Raw genomic sequence first — 24153 nt, 5'->3', positions numbered from 1 at the left:
GAAATTTTTGAGTTATGGAAATGACCTTATTTTAATAGGATCATAAGTATCACAATTAAAACAATAAATGTAGACTTAAATGCATTACATTTAGACACATTTATGTACAAAATAATAAAGCATTAACACTGTTAGTGAGAAAAGTCTATCCCACTAGTTTGACAATTCGTTGTTTCTTGCTTGACAATGTTTTTGATGAAGTTGACTTCCTCAAAAGCACTTTTTAAAAAAAATAATTTAGTTTCTAGAAAGAAGTCTCTTAAAAGCTCAAGTTACATATAGATTAACTCATTAAGTTGTTAAATTTTTATGTCGTGACATTTATATATCTTCAAAATCTAAAAATTAAAAAAACTTTATAATGCTAAGATTTGATTGGTCAATTTTCATTTAAGAATATGATTATTACGATTGTTAAATTTTTGAATTTTATGTTGTGGAATCACAGGCATACTTCTATACAATACAAATCTTCACCTTTGTGATAATAATGACAACCCCCTTGAAAAAAGCAAAACAAAGCACACAAGAGTTGACATTTGAAGTCTCAGGATGTTAAATTGAGTTAGCAAAATGTGATTTCAAAACTATTTGACTTAAAGAAACACAGAATGAATTCTAAGGAAGTTAAGTAAGACAAAAATAAAATTTGAGTTAAAGAAGTTTGAATTATTGAGAGTTTACTCTATTTATATATATTTGCTGAACTTTAACTAAGATAAAAATTCATACAAATTCAAGTTTTTTTACATACATTTTCATTGTATGTAAAACTTCTGTTTAGCTACTTTTTTTTTTTGTTTGTTAAATGAAAGCAGCTATACTCTTTAATTAAAAAATTTATTAAAAACTTTTCTGAACTCTGTTTTATTGATATAAATTTATGAAGAAGAAAACTCTTTAGCAATGATTTCTTCAATGTTTATCAAACATAAAAAATTCTTACCAATTTTCTGTAACATGCAATATTTGTTTATAGTAACATTCTATCTAATGAAAGCATTAGAGAAAATTATCAGGGCAAATTTATTATAAAAATTCTATTTAGAAAATATTCCAGTAATAATTTACTGAATTACTTGAAAGTTGAAATATATATTTTGAGAATGAAATATGTTTTTATGAATATATAAAAATGAGGAATAGAAAAATGAAACTATTAAAGTTTGTATTTTTATATAAGTAATGAAATATTAATGGAAACAAAGTTTTAAGTGTATATGAATGTAAAAAATTATAACTTGTTTTAGTTATAGAAAAATCTTATTAGAAGAAATTATCTTAACAGGAAATATTTATTAGTAACAGGAAATAATAAAAGTTGAATAGTAGAGTAGTCGTCTTATCAATTAATATCTTATCATTTTCTTTCACTGATCACTTTTAGATTATTCCTCAATTACACATAATTTGAATAACAAAAAATTATTTAAAATAATTAAGAAATAATAATAATATCAATACCATAGATTAGAATTTTTAAATTCAAACTATGATATATATTGTTTGATTTCAAATAAATTTATTTAAACATATTAAATATAATAAAATATTTGTGACCAAAATGTATAAGCAAAATATTCTTCCCACTTTCATAGCTTTTTCTTTCATACAAAATTAAACAGCTGTATTCATATTCATATTCAAACTAGAACAAAAATTATTTTTATTAATTTATTATTATTTTAAAATTTAAGTATAATAAAAATATTCTTACTTACTTTAAATTTTTACTAGAATCAATTGTGTCATCTATATCATCATATGGTTTAGCACTAAAAAATGTCAATATACATAAAAATTACTTCTAATTTTTGCATTAATTTCAATAATAATATAAATAATAATTATAGAATGATAATTCAAGAAATTGGAAATGTATTGCTTTCATATAAGGAACATCCGTTATTTATATATTAATAATGATACAGTAGAGCATCGATTATCCGACCCCCGATTAACCGACCGCGTTCTAGTCGGTAAATTCAAATGTCCGCTAGTGATGTGGCGCTACAATATTTGGTTATGTCTTGGCTACTTTAGTATTATTTTTGTTAAATTTTTGCATGTTTTAGCTGGCAGCACTGGCTCGACCATGAAAGGGAGACTAGTATTTAAACCAGGCCTAATACACTATACTAATAATGTATTTTTTCATACTTTTCGGTTATCCGACCAACCCCAATCAAGTCAGATAATCGATGCTCTATTGTGATTATTTTGTATGCTTATAATGCCAAATTTGTTTTTACAGGGTGACAATAATTAACCTGTACAAAGTTTGTAGCAATGCTGCACCTGAACTTTTTACAGTCACCAATTTACATACTGTTGTGTTTAATTCTGTTTAATTCTCTGTGATTTCCTGCCCTTGTAGATGTGCTTTCGGTGTAATAAGGGTTAGTTCTTTATTTTTTAAGGATGTAGAGCAAACATGCAATTTTGGAGCTATTCTGGCAAGGAAAGTGTCAATGTGAAATTGTTTGTTTGTTCGGTGTTCCCAAAATGAGAGTCTTGGATGCAGTTTGGCGATTCAAGGAGCTTGGCCACAATGATGACTGTCCCGGACGTGGAAGAAAGTGCACCGTCAACGTGTCTAGGAACTGCAAGATCATCAAAAAGCGAGCTGACCGACATGCAAAGGTCTCCATGAGAAAAATTGCTTGTGAGATCAGAATCAATTGCAAACCGGTGCAGTTAATGGTGAAAAAGGAACTTGGACTCAAGCCCTACGAGTTCCAAAAGGTTCAGCTCCTCACTGATGAAAACAAGTGCATGTGACTTCCAAAGATGCCGTAAATCGGAGCGCATTCTCTTCACAGATGAGAAGCTTTTCTCTGTACAACAGGTGCATAACCATCAAAATGACAGGAACTGGTCCGCGGAGGCTCCCGGATGCTCAGCCATCATCAAACATCACCAAAATCCAATGTCCGTGGTTTGGGGCAGAATTTGTGCAAGACACCCCTTGTTTTTGTCAATCAAGGAGCCAAAATTAATCAAGACGTGTACTGTCGTGACATTCTTGAGGCCGTGGTACTTTCGTGGGCTCAGCAGCATTTTGGTGGTGCGAAATGGACATTTCAGCAGGACTCGGCACTGACACACAGGGCAAAGAAGACTCAGGAGTGGTTCAAGTCAGATAGTCACATGGCTTGCGGTAAATAGAGGTGCAAGCCATGTGACTATATTCACCGACTTATATTCCGGTGGACTCGTGCGACCCATTCCGATAGAAATTAGTGGCATTTAGGGCATTTGTTAAAAGAGCCCATATGCACTGCTCTACACACATGGCTTGTGCAGAAATTATCACAGCAATTCAAAGGGGAACTCCCTCCTCCTCCACATATGGGAGATAATGTAGAACAAGAACAATGCATAATCCCAATTGCCTACAACCCAATCTTGACATCCTTATATCAAAAAATCGCAAAACAACAAGGAGTGCGCATAGCATTCAGAAGATGCCCTTCTATGTTTCATCTACTATGCAATGAAAAGGACAAGTCTAGCAAAGATAAACTACCTGGGGTCTACACAGTGCCTCTCAAAGACCACAGATGTGGCAGGGACTTGGTGTTCTTTCCATCTGATTCCAACTGCACGCTTCGTGGCTCCAATATATACCAACGGGACATCCAACCCAACAGGTGTTCCACGTCATTATCTATTTATGCATCTGATCTGGAGATCTCGGCAGACTTCTCAAATGCCAAGCTTATTATTACAACCTTGTAGGTAGACCACCTCAAACGGTTGGAATAGATTGAGATCTTCAAAGCCTAGAACACATCTTCACCCATCAATTCCCAGGATGAAATCACCCTCTCTTTAGCTTGGCAAGCCCTGTTCCAAAAAGATGAATGAATGCCTGTTCTACACTAAAGGATTAGTGTGCATATTAAAAAATTTTAGGAAATAACAACACACATTTTTCTTCACCAGTCAACCTTCTGAGACCAATTTTATTTGTAAAAAATACAGAAACTGTTTTTTATAAGAAGTCGGACATTACATAATGACTTTAGTTTACGAAACCTAATATGCATGTGATTTCTTTGTTTTCGAATTTTGTTCTAAACGGCTGGTCTTCATTCTGATTAATTGTTACAGACAATTTGTAGCTTGAAGAAGGACCCAGGAGGGATCCGAAATGTTTGCTCGGACAAATTTTTGTACTTATGCCAGTTACAGGTTTATGTGAGATTTATTGCTAAGATTAGATGCAGTTAAATGAGGTTGCATATACACTCCTATGGAGTGGATTGATGAAAGTTTCTACTCTGCTTGCATGCTGACCTAATGATCTAGCTTTGTTGCTACTTCCACTGAGAGAGAGTTTACAAGAATTTATAGCTACCTCAATATTTGTTGGTCAAATTAAATGATGTTCGTTCAATTGGAGAGAGAAGAATTTGGAGAAGATTGGTGATTGCATGGCAAGTCTTCTTTTCGTTGACTTGCATGGGCCGGGACAGTCTGTTTGTGGAGGTCTGCTGAACTTGGCACCCAGTCGTCAATTACTCTGAGCACTAATTAATTTATTCGCCTTCCTTCGGACTTCGTATGGGACGATCGTGCCCAGAACTTCAGTGTCTGCACCTTTTATGCCTGGTGCCTGAGAAAATGATCATGTGATCGACTATTGACATGTTGAAGGTTAATTCCCAGGTGCAAGCATGGGTTTCTTCCGTTGACTTCGATGACGTTTGATTGCAGCTGTCCCTCTTTCACAATGAGATGTTTTCTTTTTGACATCTTGTTAAAATTCCTCTCCATTAGTTTATAGAGAACATCATTCGATCCATTCTAGTGCAATGTTTTTTCTAACAATTGCATTAAGAAATTAATTTACAAAGTCGTAATTTTGCGTTAAATTCTCTCATTCCTCTGCTCAGGCGCATAGATAGGCCTACGGGCTCACACTAATTTTCATTTCTTTAATAAATTTACAATGCAAAAAACTTGTATGGGTTAATTACTGTCACCCTGTAATATATTTTAAGTGGTATTGAGATTAAGTTGATATATTAGAATATTTTATTTGAATTTATCTCATTATCATTCATTGGCAGTTAATTTTTTATTTATTCTTCTGAATTATTCTGTGCGCTAATCTAAAAACAACACCAACTGACAAAAACATTTGTTCAGTGCGATAAAAAGATTATTATTTAATAAAAGAAACTTGAACTAAAGAAAGGAACTATTAGCTTATTTCTGTTTGGTTAAAACTAAAAATAATAGAAAAATATTGAAAACAAGCAATATAGCAAAAGTATATATATATTCACCTTTTTCTGCAGCAAAATAGAAAACAAAATGTTAGGGTAAGAAGAAGAAATAATCCTGCTAATGCTACTACTCCCCATAATGAAGCTTGATAAATTCGAAGTTCTTCTGCCATAGGTTCTAATGTCGGGGGCCAAGTTGGGGTAATTTTTTGTATTAATCTGGGAATGTAAAAGTTCCAAAACTGGCTTTCTCTTTGTTTGTAATTCTCCAACATAACACTAGTCATATTAGTTGTATTGATGGAGAGATATTGAAGCTTTTCTGCATTCTCTGGATCAATTGGATCCCAAACTATTGCATTTAGGATGGATTTTGGTGTAGGATTACTAAAATAAAATATTTCAATTTGTAATTTAAAGATATCAGAATAAGAAAATATAAATTATTGAAAATTAAGAACATTTAACATACCCATATTTGGCAAAATTAGCCCACGCTTCCATGAAGAATTGACTCATGTTACGGTCAGCTTCAGTCCAGTTTGCTTCATTTAATTTCAAGTAATATGGATAGAATTGTGGATCCATAAAAGGTGCACCAGTAATAAATATATATTCTGAATCATGAGGTATGCCTAATAATAATAATAATAATAATTTTTAAACTTTGTTAGCATTGTTATTTTATTTTTTAATTGAAAATACTTTCATTGCATTTGTTCGGTATTTAAGAAGAGAAATGCTTACCATGCCATTTTGGTTTATGCAGACCTTCTGCAGTATAATTAAGAACATACATATATGTTTTTATACCATTATTACGTAATAATTTTATCATTTTATCATTTGGTGCCTTGTAATATGCATCCGAAAGCATCTGAGAAAAATTATAAAAATATAGAATTATTATATTTTTTTGTTAATTTAATGATGTTAATTTCTTTTTCTTAAAAATAAGATTTTGAAATACATTATCTTTTTATACTCACATTAATATAACATTCTCTGAGTAAAGTTTTGTTTTTTGAAATTGTATGCCAAGCATCTGACCATGGTAAATACATGAATTCAATGGCATTATAAAGAGCTTCCGGAAAAAGAGTATAATTATATTTTTCAGCAAACATTTGAATTTGTTTCTTAAAATAGATTTCTGTTATTTCTCCATTTAAATGGTACAATTCTTTGTCTTTCACTGTTAATAAAAGATTATAAAATTTAATAGAATAGAATACATTAAAAAATAATATTTAAATTTTGTAATAAATAACTCAATTTATCAGTAAGAAAACAAATTATATAATCATTAATGTGACAAAATAACCATTGTAAACTTTCTTTTTCTAAATATTTCCACTCATTTTAGAAATATACATTTTTTCCAACTTAAGGGCACAATATGTTCTAGAACAGTGTTTCTCAAATTTTTGACATCTGTGTACCCTATGTATAATTTTCTTAATGCTGAGTACCCCTCGTCAAAAAAATTGCATATTTAAATCAAAAACCAAAGATAACGAGGATATTCCATTTTTATATGCTGCTGCAATTGAAAAATCGAAAAAGCCAAAATAGAAGACTATGTGGAAAATATTGTTCCTAGATATAGCGATATGGACTTTAGGTCTCATTTTCGGCTTTCTAGAAGTACTGTCAAAGTAAGTCTCTGCTAAGAATTGTTAGTTGTAGTAACTAGCTACAGAAAAATTGGTTTATTCGGCATTTTTAGCTTTTTATTAATACTAAAGCACATAACAAACCTTTCCTGTTAGAAAAATCGCACAAAAGCTAAAAATACACACGCGCACATTGTAACAATTCAATGTGTAGATACTGGAGGTTTTTGTGTGACACTGTCATCTTGGCCATAGCGTGGAGGAATACACAGAATCACAGCACCCGGCGAAACCGCTAAGAAGTAACAAAGTTTTTTATTATTTTTCTATGTTTGTAATTGAAAAAAGTAAACTGCTTGTTGACGAGGAACAGCCGAAGCACGGTGCAGCGTGCCCCACTAAACTCTTCCCGTACCCCTGGGGGTACGCGTACCACACTTTGGGAAACACTGTTCTAGAAAAACTCTTTGTAAATTGAAGTTAAAATAATAATACATCTGTCAACCCAAAAACCCATTTTTACTGATATATACTAAGTATATTGGTACTGAAACTCTTTAGGGCTGCTAGTAAAATTTGGTTATGTGAAAATAATTTATGAAACTTACTAAATAATACATTTATACACAAATATAAAATTACTTCAATGACTAATTAATTATAAACTTAGAAAAACAATTTCCTAATAAGAATATTTTTAAAAATATGATAACTATAATAATTCTATAACTTCAAAAAACGAACCTGTTACCGGTGTAAATCTTCTTATGAGCGTCTGGCTAACGTTTTCGAACCTAAAACAGTTCTTCTTCAGGCGAAGATGGAATAATTTAAAAGATAGAATAGAACGTTTCAAATCGAACCGCTTCGTCCAATTCCGTCATGGCTGACATGCGCTGTAGTGTCGGGATGTTGGTTATCGTTTATGCGTGTCTAAAAGGATTTGCCAGGTCGATGAAATGTCGATCTCTTCTTTTTGGTTGATGCAGATATTATTACAGCTCGTTTTATATATAGCGACCGCTTCTAACCATTTTATATGTTCCGGGTGGGGCGTCGTTACGATGATTTTAGCCTTATCCAGTTCCGCGTTGATATCTTGATCAGACGCGTATATACTTAGCGCCGTGTTCAGTTTCCGGTGTTGTAGGTCGGCTTGGTGTTCTTTTAATTTGGTCAGTAATGTTCAAAATAACCACTCAGTCGGTTTGACGAAAAACACAAAATTTATATTTACAGTAAATGTACAAAATAATCCAATTTAGAGATACAATTAATTATGCACAAACACTAGTCTGAACAACAACCGACTATTCCCGTACAAATTCGTCGAAAGAACTCCTTACGATCAAACAGACTTGTAATTAATAACACCTCCGAGTCAGGAACAAGTTCGTACTAAACCACTGGAGACTACTTTATCCAGATTTCCGTAACGTCCGACGAGAGAGTTAGTTAGCACTTCGATAACGCCGATCCGATCCGATCCGATTTTCCCGATACGAATCCAGCCGATCCCGATACGAACTTACGATACGATCTCACGATACGAGCCCAATACGATACCACCTCCGTTCCCGCCGAAACTACGGCTTAAATAGTCTCAACGTTCGAATCGTCCGCCAATCAAACTTGAAAGTTTCCACAACGGCCGACAACGGTCACTTTCCGCCGGCCAATCGTCTGTTTGTCGTCGATTTGAAACACAACGGATCTTCTCACGGTCGTTTCTAACGGCCGATCCTAACGGCTTTTCTGTTATGAAAGTTCGTTATAACAAAACAGGGTGGAAATCGCACGCCTAGGCGATTCCAAACCCTACATGGTCTTTAACAAGCGCTTAGTGGAACCGATGTAAACGAGCTCCCTTTGCCATCTGTTGTCCCTTAGGGGGATAGAGTACACTTCGTACATTCTGTTGGGATCCGGAGGGTCTTTGCAATTTTTTAGGATTTCGGCTATTGTGGGGCCTCTTCGATATGCTATCTGCATCTGCTGTTTTTTGGCTATTTCTCCATATACTTTACAAACGTATGGGCTGTATGTGATAGGAAGCCTTGTTAAATCTTTTTTGTTAGCGCTACCGTTTGCTTGTCCAGCGGATGTGCTTCCTTGGTGATGTTGCCTGGTTATACGCCGTATTAGGGAAGGGTACCCGTGGTCCGTTGCGACCTTTTTAAGATATGCCAGTTCTTTGTCTAGCGCTTTCTTAGTGGAGGAGTACGAGGTTGCCCTTCTTACTAAGGTTTTGAAAGCGGCCGCTTTATACGAGAACGGGTCGCAGGAACCCTTAGGTATGTATATTGGTGTTGCCGTCGGTTTTCTGTAGACGGACGTTTGGATCGTAGACGCTTCTATCCTGATGGCGATGTCTAGAAAATGGGCCTCCGTGCTGCTTATCTGCTCTACTTCTATGACCAAGCCATACGGGTTGTTGTTGACAGTTTGTACAAAGGCCGCTATATGTTTGTAAAGTATATTGCAAAACCCATACGTTTTGCAACCAAGGCTTCCTATCACATACAACCCATACGTTTGTAAAGTATATGGAGAAATAGCCAAAAAACAGCAGATGCAGATAGCATATCGAAGAGGCCCCACAATAGCCGAAATCCTAAAAAATTGCAAAGACCCTCCGGATCCCAACAGAATGTACGGAGTGTACTCTATCCCCCTAAGGGACAACAGATGGCAAAGGGAGCTCGTTTACATCGGTTCCACTAAGCGCTCGTTAAAGACCAGATTAAAAGAACACCAAGCCGACCTACAACACCGGAAACTCAACACGGCGCTAAGTATATACGCGTCTGATCAAGATATCAACGCGGAACTGGATAAGGCTAAAATCATCGTAACGACGCCCCACCCGGAACATATAAAATGGTTAGAAGCGGTCGCTATATATAAAACGAGCTGTAATAATATCTGCATCAACCAAAAAGAAGAGATCGACATTTCATCGACCTGGCAAATCCTTTTAGACACGCATAAACGATAACCAACATCCCGACACTACAGCGCATGTCAGCCATGACGGAATTGGACGAAGCGGTTCGATTTGAAACGTTCTATTCTATCTTTTAAATTATTCCATCTTCGCCTGAAGAAGAACTGTTTTAGGTTCGAAAACGTTAGCCAGACGCTCATAAGAAGATTTACACCGGTAACAGGTTCGTTTTTTGAAGTTATAGTTATAATAGCCGGTGTCGGTAAGGAGCAGAGTATAATAATTCTTTTTTTCTTTTTAAATATACAAAAATATCACAAATATACACAGAAAAAATTGTTGTTTTCAATTTCTTTTCTGTTGTTTACCAGCGACAGACCAAAATAAGAATTCTCAAACACGGAGACGACCTTTTCTTTGAGGCTCCACCTCCGCAATAAAATGCAAATGGAAACAGCATCCTCTGGTTAATTTTGCCAATGTCACAATATAATACATAAATTGATATTTCAGGAAATGGAAATTTATGATTATATTGATGTTACGATTATGCAAATGATTATATTTTATATTATATTTTAGTTATGTATCAGAAATGTCTAATAAAACTTTATGTATATTCATGTATTATTGTAAACTGAAAAACTAAATTCACAAGCATGTTACGTCTTAAAATTCCAGCATAAAAATTTGGCTGTGACTGAAATTTTCATCCGTAAAATGTGAACGTCGAGCGTACCAGATACAAGATAGCAACGTTCGACATTTCACATTTTAGGGATGAAAACTTCAGCCGCAACCTTACTAATAATTATGAAAATGCATAATTATATCCCTATGAGATTTGTATGATAAGCATTTATATCTTAATATTCTTATTGAGAATTTTTAGTGAAAAGTTTTCAAAAATATTATAAGTGGAATATTTCTTGACTTGAATTATGATTATTATTTGGAAAATACTTATGTTATTACTTGTTAAAAATAATAAGATTTAGTTATTTTAATCAGATTTATTAGAATTTGATCAAAATTAAAAATTTCAAAACAGTTTTTCTGATTATATCAAAGATCTAATAATGAAAATAATTGATGATTTTGAATCAGTTAAAAAAAGCAATAATAATAAATTACAGATTTAAGCAGTATTATTAATATTATGTAAACATCGTAAATTTACTATTACAGTATTTTTACTTTTCCGGCTGTTATATATAACAGAGAGAAAGTATGGTGATCAGTCAAAAAATGACCCCAAAGATTTTTACACTTTTGGACTCGGGACCTTGAAACATCAAGAAATGCAAAAAATTTGGGTGTTTTTTTCTGCATGTATGGGTGTGTGTGTGTGTGTGTGTGTGTGTGTGCACGCATGCACGTGACACAATTTTGATACCCTATTTGAAGCTTAATAACTCCTGGGCTTTTTGTTGAAAATTTCTGAAATTTTGCAAGAAGGTTTGTGTATTAAGAGAATTGATGCTATTAAATTTTGGTGGTTAAAGGTTAAGGGGTGGGGAGATAGGGAGGGGTTGTGTGCCATATCTCGAGTAGGGTTGAACTTAACAATGATTTCACTTATTATTAGCACTTACAATTTTTATAAGACTCATCCCTAACCTCAAAATTAAGCCTTTTGCTATTTGATAATAATTAAAATTACAAAAAGGTTTTTTAAATTAAATATCGTAATAGATGCTGCCACACACAGCTTTAAATGTTGCTGAAAAAGTGAAGCGATTCGTGAGTTAATATATAAAACAAACTTACATATCATAGTCACAGCTTCATCACGAGTGACACCTGTCATATATGCAAAATTAGGTCTGAGATTAAAGTTGCGGTATTTTAAAAGATTCTCTGGTGTGTCCGGAAGTACTCTGTCTTTATCCCTTGTATATCCATCAACAACCGGAGCCCAAGTAACCCATCCAACTTGACGCTAAACAAACAAAAGAAGCAATAAATTTATTAAAGATGTAATATATAATTATTTTTAAATTTAAAATAAAACATTGATATTTACTTTTACTTTTGAATTTACTAATTCTTTGAAAGTGCGTTTACGGAGACAATTGAGCAGATTTTCTGACGAACGAGTATCGCATCCCAATTCTATACCATATAAAATACTATTGTTACGTAAAAATTCGGGATCACTTATAACTGCCCAGTCTGCAACTGCAGCTCCACTTTGAGCAATTACGCCTTTCACTAATTCTGCAAATTAGAAAAAGTACAATATTGTGAGTTTGATCTTATTGATAAAATTATCAAAACAATAGCTTTATTAATGATAAAAAAAATAATTCATTCTGTCTAAAAAATTTAGAATAGGCTGATCAATTGGCATTTTTTATGTTTTCAGGGACTGCAACCTTCAAAACATTTTGCATGTAAATAATATTTCTAGATGGCTAATCAAATTTTATTTATTGCATTTGTTCTGATTTTAAATGCCTCTCAAACATTGTGAGTTTTCATTACTGTTTATTTTACTAAATTATCAATGCCAGTGCTTACTATACATATATATTTTGAATTTATCATTGTGATGCTATTCATAACTTTCATATATAAATAAATAAACAACAATTTCGTATAGACAAATAAATAAATCATAAAAGATAGGCACATTTATGCTTTATTGTTTACATTAAAATTCTGATTTTCTATTATTAATCCAAAAAACTTTTTTAACTTGGCTCCACTACTTGGGTCCATGAGCCACTACTGGTATTTTGCATCACATGAAAATTTGTAAATCTTTCATTCATGATTAGTTTATTGTAAAACTTATTTTTTCAGTTGATTACTGATTACTGCTAGTACTTAACATTGCATTAGTTTCCAAGTTCATTTATATGTCTGAAAAAGTTTAATTATTAATAAATGTATTTTGTCTAATTTAATTTTAATTTAATGTTGTTATTTAGTTTAATTTTTGAAATGTTAGTATATTTTTATATACAAAATTTGGTTAATGTTACCTATGGTTCCAAAATGGCAGCTTGTCTCTGATTCCAGCAAACAGGAGAAAAGAAACAGTGGGGACGCACATTCTAACCTAACCTAACCTATTCTAATAATTATGGTAATTTATTAGAATAGGTTAGGTTAGGTTAGAACGTGTGTCCCCATTGTTTCTTCTATTTGCTGAATCAGAGACGAGTCACCATTTTGGAACCATAGGTAACATTAACCCAAAATTTGAAACATATAATTACTTTCACTAATGAAAGAGGAAAGTGTTTATTTTTAATATTTTCTTAATTAATAATAAACTTATTTTATAAGTTCCATCATTTTTGCTTACAATAAGACAAGTAAAAATAATATCAATTTGTTGAAATATTATCAAAATATTCTATGCTGAGGAAATTTTTCCATGTGGCGTGTCACTTTAAACTCCTTATATAGGCCTATACTGTTTTTGTCTTTTATAATTCTTATATTTTTTTAAACATTAAAATATTTATATTTATAAAATTTCAAATGTCATTAAGTTTACATACCACTGGTGTCTTTAGAAAACATATGAATTCCTGCACTGGCAGCTCCCGCACCAGAGCCAAAAAGAGTTATCCTCTGGGGATCACCATTAAATTTTTCTATATTTTCATATACCCAATTTATAACTTTAGCCTGGTCAAGTATTCCATAGTTTCCAGGTGCTGATCTGTTTGCTGTGGCAAAAAAGCCTAGGAAAATATATCACAATATATATCAAATAAATAACTTAATATTTCGGTACTTTTTAATTTTAATCAAATACTTGCCCGCATTTACCTAATGGTCCTAGACGGTAATTAAATGTAACTACAACAACTTCTTGGGAAGCAGCTAAAATGTGAGCGGGAAAAGTGTTGGCGCTACCTTTTTCCCAAAAACCGCCGTGAATATATATCATTACTGCATATTTTTGCTGGTGAAAGTTTTCAACCTTTAGAAAATTAAATAAAACAAATAAAATCAATATCAAACATACATTCATATCAAATGGAATTATAGAATATTTAATAAATTTACAATAATTACAATACTATAATTTTAAAAATGATACCTTACAAATCAACAAACTCTTCCAATATAAAAACAGTTTGTTAAGACCTGTTTGACAGATCACAATTAAAATTCTGCTTTGAATATAGATATTTATGTCTTTAGGTTTTATAAGGATGTTAGAGAATAGAATGATAAGGGAACCTTTAAAGACTAAAGAAGAAATAGAAATCGGATAAAGTATTCTATCATTTGCATTTCCTCCTATCGATAGGATGAAATGCAAACGATAAAACATTGGACAAAAAATTGCAATGTTTTTAGAAAATATATGTATGAAAAAAGTGTAAATTATATTAAATAAGACTGCTTTCTATAAAAATAAACTCTAAGAACAATGGATAGTAAATAAAAACAGTATTAATTAGTAACAGTAGCATAACCAGAATAACTTTTATAAATTAAGAAAAAATGAAATAAGTATAGGAAAAAGAATTGAAAGCTTATATATATGTATTTACAATATCTAAGAGTTTACTCTCCTATCAACAACCGACTATTTTTGAAACTGGCTAGTTGTGAATTTGGCGAGTTATAGTACAACTGTAGTTCACCACACAACCACTTTGTTTTGGTTTGTGTGGAATATGCATTGCGTGATGCCACTTCCAGTATGACTGCTGGCATATAGTATATTAATTACAACTTTCTTCTTTACTTTCCATCATTTATTTTATATTTTAAGTGTATATATTTAGCTGTGTCCAGAAAGAAAAATCCAGAAATCTATACCATTTCTGATCCCAAGTTTCTGGATATTTGGTCCAGTACTGTACAGTATTTTCAAAATCTGTATATTTCAAACTATTAATTTAATAATATGAAAAACAAAGACTTCATTAGTTGTTTTATTTGTCAATTTGAAGTATTAAAACAGTAAATAAAAACAAGAAGTTAAAATTTGACAAAAAGGAAAGGTAATATTAAAACCATATTATATTAGTTATACCTAGAAATTAAAATGTTAATATGAATCATTTTCATACATTCATTTTTAACATGATAAAAGGTAAAAAATTTGCACATGAAATGAGAAATGATTACATTGTAAATCATATTCTAGAAGAAAAACATAATGAAAGAAGAAAAATACTTCAAATGGACTAATAACATTATATAAATACTTAAAAGAATGACTCAAAACAGATTCCCAAACAGTAATGCTTGCTAGTAAAAAGATTGTTGTATTAGGCAGAGCACTATGGTGACAATAATAATTAGCTATAACACTTATATGAAGTCATACAGGGTCTTCCAAAAAGAATGCTATCATTTTAAATTATTGTAAATATATTGCTTATTATCTGAGGATGTTGTAATTTACATTAAAACATTAAAAAACTGTCCAAGTTTCACATTTTCCCATCGGAATTTCTCAACGTGTGCATCTCATGTCACATTCAACCGATACTCAAATTCTTCCTACACTTGCTACAGCGTATCCATTCTTACTCCTCCCACGGCAGCCACAATTCTACAGCTCTTGTAGATTACCGGTGTTGCATAATGACGAATGATAAGCGATTCCGACTTTGCGAACTGCAGAACACAAAATGCCTTCTCTATTGCGGAGTCGCCATTTTTATTTATAGTGCTTCCTAAAGGTAGTAGACAACAATATGTTTGAATGCAGATAGGAGATGAAACTTCAGACAATTAATCTATTGATTTGCGTACGTCATATACTTCTCAGATAATAATTTACAGTAATTTAAAATGATAGCATTCATTTTGGAAGACTGTAAAAACAAAAAATATGATTTTTAGAAGAGAAATGATATTCATTTCTCTTCTAAAAATCATATTTTTTGTTTATGAATAGATAGTTTTCCTTATAATAAAATTATTTTTTATTGTATCTACAAGTTTGAAGGCAATATACTGTATTTTGGTTGGTTATCCAATTAATTTCCTATAAGCAATTAAAGCTATATTAAATAACTACATTGTTTTCTATATCACATTTTGAATTTTTATCTCAAATGTTATGATAATAATGATAATAAAATAACTGTAAGATAAAGATAATTCTTTTCCCCACAAAACACATTATATATTGGTTTTGTCTGCAGGATATTTCATGACTATAATCTAAAATTTGTCTTGGATGATTGGGAAAAATACTAAATGACTATCTCTCAGTAAAATCTTAAATTTGTCTAATGGACCTATTTACAAATGAAAAATCTAAAATCATTAAATTGCTTAATTATAAAATCTAGATCACAAAATTACCATAAAATAAATAACTTTTTATCACTATTTTTATATTATAAGTTTTAAAAGCAAAAAAATATGATTTATCAAAATATATTATTACAATCACAATATATATTGTCCATACTTATTGTAAGAACTATTACATATTTCTTCATCATTTTCAAAATGTTCTTGGTGACTTTATATAAATAAATATTAAGTGGAAAAATACTTACAAATGGGGAAAAAACATTTAAATATAGACAGTCTTCGTCGGGTTCTCCCGCAACTTTAGTAAGTTCAATATCCTCGGGTTGCGGACAAGGTGGCCTGTACCTTAAAGTTTTCAAATTACCCCAAGGATCCGGATGTTTCGGATGCTGAAAACATTTTAAACATATCAAGTATTTAATAATTGTTAAACTTTTCTACAGGTAAAAGATATTATTTAGAACAAAGTATAAATACCAGTTAAATATTTTATCAAAAAATAATTTTAAGGGATACATATTTAAATGATCTTATATAGTGTTTGATTATGTCTACACAAATGTGAAGTATTGTTAGTTTTATTTATTTATTTTATACACAATTAGAAATTGCCAGACAGCAAATGATAATCGGTCCTCATTTAACAAGTATATACGTAGTGTAATTAAAATCAAAAACACATATAGTATATACACGTGTTTAAGTGCATTTGTCACATTCAAGCCTTTCTCCTGTACTTTTTAATTTTTTTTATTTGTTTACAACACGCGCCTTCTGTGCCCCTGCCCGATTAACGTTATCGATTTAAATATTTAAATGGTATTTGGATTTAAAATTCGATTAATAAGGATTAGTTCGTATTTAATGTTTTGTATTCCGATCGAGGATCAAATTCGAGTTAAATTAGAATTCTTAACACTTTTCAGGCATCAGATAAATAAATCCACACGCGACGCTAACGTATTTACCATCATAATACAATTTAATATGAATCTAGGACAATAGCTAATCATTATTGCTGCGGGTAATACAGTAAACGTAAGTTATATTCGGCGTTACTCGTTCGTTTTCTGCACGACACTAACCGTCACGCGTGATTTTTCTGCTTAAAAATATTTACTAGAGTTATTACTACAAGCGGCCATATTAAATGTAGAGAACTATAACAATAAACGACGAGACACATGAAATGCAAATACGACTAATTACGCGTATTACTGCGTGGTCTCTACGGGGTGAATGCGTTGTATTTTTAGAATCAGATTGGAGAAATAACGCTTATTTTTGACAGGACGAAATGGCCGCAAATGGATGGAAATGTGCGAAAACGATAGGAAACCGGTTCGATAGAACGATAAAGAGATGCAAAGGTCAAAAACGGACCGAGCCATTCTGATTATCTCGGGAAAAGTCTGTTTTTAGAGACTTTTTTTGCAAAGATAATGTAGCAGAACGAAATACATTAAACTATAAATTGACCGTAAATTTATTTTAAAAATTTAGTCGCTCTTTTAAACCGCCACGCAATTTTTTAAAAGATTTTAGTTAATACCACAATTTATTGGTAAGGTGTGTGGTTTTGTTCTTTATTTCCTTCGTAACCGAAATAACGACTGGATAATTTTTGTAGGGGGAGAGAGATTTATAATAAACTTTACCAAAAGCAATACATTCAAATATAAAATTTCGTAATTATTTTATAAGGATAAAGTTTCGAACGAAATAATGTCATGAGGCCCACCGACGTTAATAACCTTTATGAAAACTGGAAAGGAAGTTTAATGACGGGAGAAAACTAACACGGACGATTTTTTTTCCCACGTTTAACCTAAAATGGATGTTTAAAGTCTTTTAAAATTTTAAAAACCATTGGTTTATTTTGTCAATCGAAGCGAATTCTAATTAATTACCATATTCTGGCATAATTTATAAATTGAGTGATGAAACAGGTTATTGGTCTAGATAAAGGTAGAGAATCTGTAAGGGTGCGAATGACCCGGGTGTAATAATTTCTGCTTTTATTAATTTAAATTTTGAGGTAGACATTTTAAATTTCTTTACATTCAGTCGCGATTGTTACACCGTTATCCGAATAAAATTGGAATTCGACAAACAAATGATCTTTAGAACACGAGATACGATCAAAAGGTTAGTTTGTCTGTAACGATATCAATGAATACACATAATTTGAAGAAGTTATAGATTAAGCCAACAAATAAGTGGTGTCATAGTTATTACACAACGTAGACGAACTGGAAAATAATCCGAGTAGCAATCGTATAACAAAAGATTAATACAATACCAATGTATAGAACTGGAATTTAATTGTATGAGAACGATATGGTGTATGGTTCTGTTCGTTCGTTATTTCCTTCATAACCGTAAACAAAACGATATTTGTACGGGTCAAAATGACACAATAGTTTTCTTTAAGCGGAAGTTTAGGAAAATACATCTGGCGGAAGTCCGATGGATTTTATGTATTCGAGCCAACGAAATTCGCAAATCGTAACCGTATAGGAAAATTTTTAAAGGAAGGGCATTAAACCGAACTAGGGGCGGGTCTGGATTTTAAGGATCCGCATCGCCTAACTCCGGGTTTAACGCATATAAATAATTTCTAACACCCTTTTCCGCTCGATACTAGTTTTAAATCTTAAAAATTCGATAAGAGACGACTGACTGCGCGTATTTTAAGCCATTTATTTCTTCCGATCAATTATTCTCGGAATTTTTTAATTGTACGAGTGATAAAGCAAAATTACAATTGGAATTACGAAAAGCGTGTAAATTAATTTAAACGGATTTTAACGAGTGTTGTACTCACTTCGAACCTCAGCTCACGGACGGGTGGTTTAGCGTAGGGAATACCCAGAAAGACCGTGACATTTTTGTGAAATTTGGAACCGAATTGCGGACGACTTCCAGGTTGAGGTCGATCTCGATAACTGATGTCGGGCCCGTCGCACAAAAACACAACTCGTCCTTCGACCACGCCTTGTCCAGTTTCCACGGTACGGACGACGGATTCGTGTATCTCTTCTCCACATCTACTGTCCTGCATCTCTTTATACGGATAATAGTCATCACTATAGTATCGAACCCTCGTTTCGTAAGGTCTGTTACGTGAATTCCAGTTTCTATATTGATCGTCGTAGTGATAATAATTGGGTTGGCGGGTCGGTTCCCTGTCCCACCACCTTTGACTCGCCGCCGCCGTCAACAGGCACACAAACACGTGCCATCCGTAATTCCAACGCATTTCCGATAAATTACACCGTAAACATCTCATATACTTCGCTCGAGATACTTTCTTTACCTGCCTAATTTCTAGTACTACATTATCACAACTGAAAACTAATTCTCTACCTGCCCGCTAGAGGGACGCACGTTATCGAGGCCAAAGGTTGATTCACGCCTCTCGCGCGTGCACCTTTCGTTCATTGGTCGAAAGTGTACGTGGTAAACATTTAAAAATTTTTAAAAAATCGACGAAATGGATCGATTCGATTCTCGTTTTCTAGTAAACAAACCAATTATTACACGGCAAAAACGTCAATTAATTTACTTTAATGCGTAATTAATTTAATCCATTGCGCCATCTTTCGATGACGATTGTAACTTTCCCGTTGTGTATTATTTAAAAGACAATCGACTTGTTTGTCCGTCCAGTTCATTTGCAATTAATTTGCTTAATGTAAAAATAGTTTCGTGCTTAACGCAAGGCGAATGCCGAATTCTTTTGTTTACTTTCTTTGTATATAAAGGAAGGATTTATTCCTCGAATGTCCTTGACTAGCGAATTTTCATTAGTTCAGTTGGAATTCCGTTTCGATCAAGGCTAACCGATTACATTCAGAAAATATAAATATAACTAACGACCCGTTTTTAAAAATACTTTTATTATTAAGGAAATAACCATAATTTAATCAATTTTTTTTCTTTGTAAAATTAATTTATTATTATTTTTTTGTTTTTACGAATAAGAAATAATAATTACGAAATTTTTGATTTAATGATTTCACATTAATACAATTAACTTTAAATATAATACGTTAAACACACACAAAAAATACATTGATTAATTATGACGCAAATAAAACTTTTAAAAATAAAAGATTTGTTGCAAAATCTGTACAAAAAATAATCGGAAGAAGAATAAAATAAATAAATAAACATGAACAATGTCAATAAAATGTGTCATCGGAGACGTAGAAAAAATTATATAAATGGAATCATATTCAATTTGTATGTTTATTAATGATTTTTTAAAGATTTTCTTTCCATTCAACCGTTCAATATAAGCTTATTTCCGATTCAATGAACTCGTGAAGAAATATCGCATCGCTTCTGTAATTTTTAACGATTAACTTTTACTTCATCAGGGTAATTATATTAACATACATTTGAATTATATATAATTTAAAATAAGCCTATTTAATTTTCAAGGAAAATTATGAAATTGTTTCATATAGTGCTCATAGGCCTGTAGCGTATTCAGATATTTACAATGAAAATAAACGTAGCCTACTTCCTAGAAATAACAAAAAAAAAAAAAAAAAAAATAATACAGTACGTAAGTACTGTATTATTGATTTTTTTTTTTACGTTTTACTAAATTATAAATACTGTGTTAAAATAATCCTACACGATGGATTATTTTAATATTTAATTTATTATTACATCTGTGGATTAACAACAGATCCTTTAGCTACTATTAGAGATGGGAAAAATTATTATTTTTAGTAAATTGTTTCTTTGCTCTGTCTCAATCAAAAACGGCAATATTTTTGATTGAATCGTTAGGAAATATATCATTTTTTGTTTTATTTATTACAAAAAGTTATGCGGAGAAGCAGTAATTCTTCTGCGGGCAACAAAAACCCTCCTTTCATAGAATAAAACTACAAAAAACAGCATAAAATACATAAAACAACAATAAGTTTAGTCGCTTTTATAAATATTGTTATGCAAATAAAATAGGAATAATTGATTGATTTGATTGATGATGATTGATTGATTTTTGGCATGAAAGCCACAAAGGTCATGCTTAAAGGTTAATAATAATAATAATAATAACAACAGATAACTATCTACAACTAAAATCACTCCAAGAATAACATATGCAATACTAAAACACAACACGACAAATAACAAGTAAATGAAGTTTGTAAGAAACAAGAAAAGTAGTGTATATGTTACAGTAAAAACCCGTTTTTAGTGAAAACGCGTTTTAACTAGTTGAAACTAGTTTTTACTGGATGTCATTGTTAAAACCCGTTTTGTCTAGTTAAAACTAGAATTTACTGCTGTACATGTTTTGATTTTAGATAAAACTAAAATCAAACATTAACTTTTTAACTTTTAACATTAGTTAAAACTAATTTTAGCTACATAAATATGTTTGGGGGAAATAAATGAAGTGATGATTGGGATTAAAACATTTGTATTATTTAATACGATATTTATTGAAAATATTGGTCACACATCTGTGTTATTAACATTAATTAACCCTTTGTCCCCGAAGGCACCGATCGATGGGTACCCTGGCTTTTTAAGCAAAACTTCGAGGGTACCGATTCATCGTTACTTTGGTAAATATCGATTTTTGTAAAATTTGTTGACAACAGATATAATCTCGTTCGATATGAAGTGAATAAAGTATAATAATTCATTATATTAGTTGATAGCAGTATAAAATTTTGATTTCAAACAAATGTTTGATATAATGTGCGATAATTTCACAACGACTAAACATACATGAATAAGTGTTATATCGAATTGTACAAAACAATATTCTACGTCTTTCTGGCTCAGTACCAGCAAACAACTATGTAACTAGACAATGTTAATTTTCACAAAATGTTACAAATTATCAAATTTATGTGTCAGTTCTGATATATATTATTTTTTTTTCTTATAAATTTTTCTAATAAAATGCATTGAAAAATATCGTAGTTAAAACTAAAGATATTAATAAATGTAAGTGATTTTTTTTCATATAGATATAATGGTAATTTGATTTTTGGTGAACTTTTAAAATAATATCGCCTGACTGACCTATATTGCCTTAGGAGGGATCGCAAAATAAACGTAAAGATGTCGGGGGAAAAGGTTTTTTTTTTGTAACTCCGCCCTGCGGGCACTAAGAGGGCCTCTTATAGAAAGCCCATTATGGGTTCGGCCAGGCCCACAATGGGGCGGTCGGGTGGTGAGGGACGGGGATCGACATATCCGGATGCACCACCACCCGAAAAATTCCTGAAGATTTTTTGACCCGTCCGGATTCGATCCCGGGTCCCCCAGGGCGGCAGGTTGCTAACCTTGACCGCTCGGCCACCGGGGAAAAGGGTTAAAGCGATACGAAATTCATCATACGCTTTAGGAACGTGTTAGCTAAATGACCTTGGTCGAAACAGTTTTTACTAAGCCATTTTGTTAAAACCCGTTTTGTCTAGTTAAAACTAGTTTTAACTCAAATTCATTTTGACTAGCATATTCTAGTTTTAACAATAACATCCAGTAAAAACTAGTTTCAACTAGTTAAAACGCGTTTTCACTAAAAACGGGTTTTTATTGTAACATATATATCAAATAACTAAAGCATAGTTGAATATATAGAATACAGCAAATACAGTAATATAATCAAACAAAACTAAAATAACTAAAAGCATGAAATATGATAATAATGAATATACAGTCGAGTCCACTTAACAGAGCATCGGAAGAGAACAGTTCGCTTAAAAGAACACAATCTCACGTTCCCAATTTTTTCTCCTATGTCAGAGCACTGGATAGTAGAAATGGATGACATGTCAACGGCATTTTTAGAGAACAGTCCGCATAAAGAAGAATTATTTTAAGAGAAATTTATAAGAGTCTATCTTTAATCTTACAGTACATCGCCGCCCAAGGATCTCTACACTATGGTATTGATATATGTTATGTAGAAATTTGGTGAAACTTTCATTGATCAGTTTTTAGCTAATACACGGACAGCCAAATGATTTCTTACAGGATCACAATGAACAGGTTTTATTAGACTTACATCAGAAGTAATTACATATTACAAAGGTATTATAAAATATATATGAGCAAACAACGCAGACAGGACTGTCCAGAGGGGAAAGCTAAGGATTTTTCCTCGGCCCGGAGAAAATTTAGTGACCCGTAGTGTATTACGGTTTGGGTACTCCTTGTCTTGAATAGCTTTCCGTTAATATGGGAGTTCGTCCTCAAAAACTATTGATAGCAAAAGAAAATCGGTATACAGAAAAAGGTCGAGAACTAGTGCTATAGGTATTTATTATTGAACACGTTGCATTCAGTCAAAATGAGTTTTATGCTTTTTCTTTCACGTTTGTCCTTTCCGCCCTGTAGACATTAAGCCGGCCTTTGGATAACGTCGGTCTTTCTACAACACGGTTAACTAACTTAACGGCTTCCTAACCATAGCCGCCATTAATAGCCTCAGTGTGACCGGAATATTAACCGTCTTTGATACAGGTTGATACATGGCCGGATGATTTAGGTGGATCAGTCTATCGCTCGGAGGAATCCAGGAATGCAGAAATTTTTCATGGGCGGTGTGTCCCAGATAAATTGAGTCCCGTCCACTTACTGCACAACCGCCTCCCCCATTCTAGGCTTGGTCAAATCCACGATAAATATAGAAAAAAGACTATCATAGTAACCACAAAAAAAAATTATATAGAGGGGGGAGAGAGAGAGAGAGAGAGAGAGAGAGAAGGCAGACATATTGCCAAGCACACGAATGTGTCTTTGGTTTTAGGCAATTTAAATTGCCAAAGGAGAAAAGGAATATTTTTAAAAATTGCCATATTCGGGAAATTTTTTAAAACATGCGCATCCCATTCAATTTTCGGCGTGTTTTATTGACACAAATGAATTATAATAAAATATTTATTTTATAGCGCCCTCTATATAAACCTCTCTGCAATTCCGTAGCTAATATTAAACTACACACAACGTCTAGAGAAATCTAGAAAAATTTTGAAAAAAAAAAAATTGGAGTTAGACTAAAATTTCGCTCGGCAATCTGAAATTGTCATTTTCTTTTTGTTGTTCGGAAAATTGTTAG

The 24153-nt window shown here is 32.3% G+C and overlaps 1 protein-coding gene across 1 annotated transcript; it reads right to left on the bottom strand.

Annotated features, from left to right (window-relative positions):
- Positions 1 to 1183: 1183 nt before the first annotated feature.
- LOC136972643 (cholinesterase-like) lies at positions 1184 to 19450 on the bottom strand. Its single transcript, XM_067267246.1, has 12 exons — positions 18880 to 19450; positions 16298 to 16441; positions 13590 to 13743; positions 13316 to 13501; positions 11827 to 12020; positions 11571 to 11742; positions 6227 to 6432; positions 5985 to 6114; positions 5710 to 5872; positions 5298 to 5624; positions 1722 to 1775; positions 1184 to 1648 (listed from the first exon to the last, which is right to left on the bottom strand). The coding sequence occupies exons 1-12, from the start codon at positions 19342 to 19344 to the stop codon at positions 1618 to 1620; spliced, it is 2226 nt and encodes a 741-aa protein (XP_067123347.1). The 5' UTR covers positions 19345 to 19450; the 3' UTR covers positions 1184 to 1617.
- Positions 19451 to 24153: the final 4703 nt, after the last annotated feature.

The sequence above is a fragment of the Centruroides vittatus genome, unplaced genomic scaffold, assembly GCF_030686945.1.
Source record: "Centruroides vittatus isolate TY-2023 unplaced genomic scaffold, ASM3068694v2 contig_1057, whole genome shotgun sequence".
NCBI classification, from domain to species: Eukaryota; Metazoa; Arthropoda; class Arachnida; order Scorpiones; family Buthidae; genus Centruroides; species Centruroides vittatus.
Note: the sequence above shows the minus strand (reverse complement) of the source record. Positions and strands in the feature narration are given on the sequence as shown.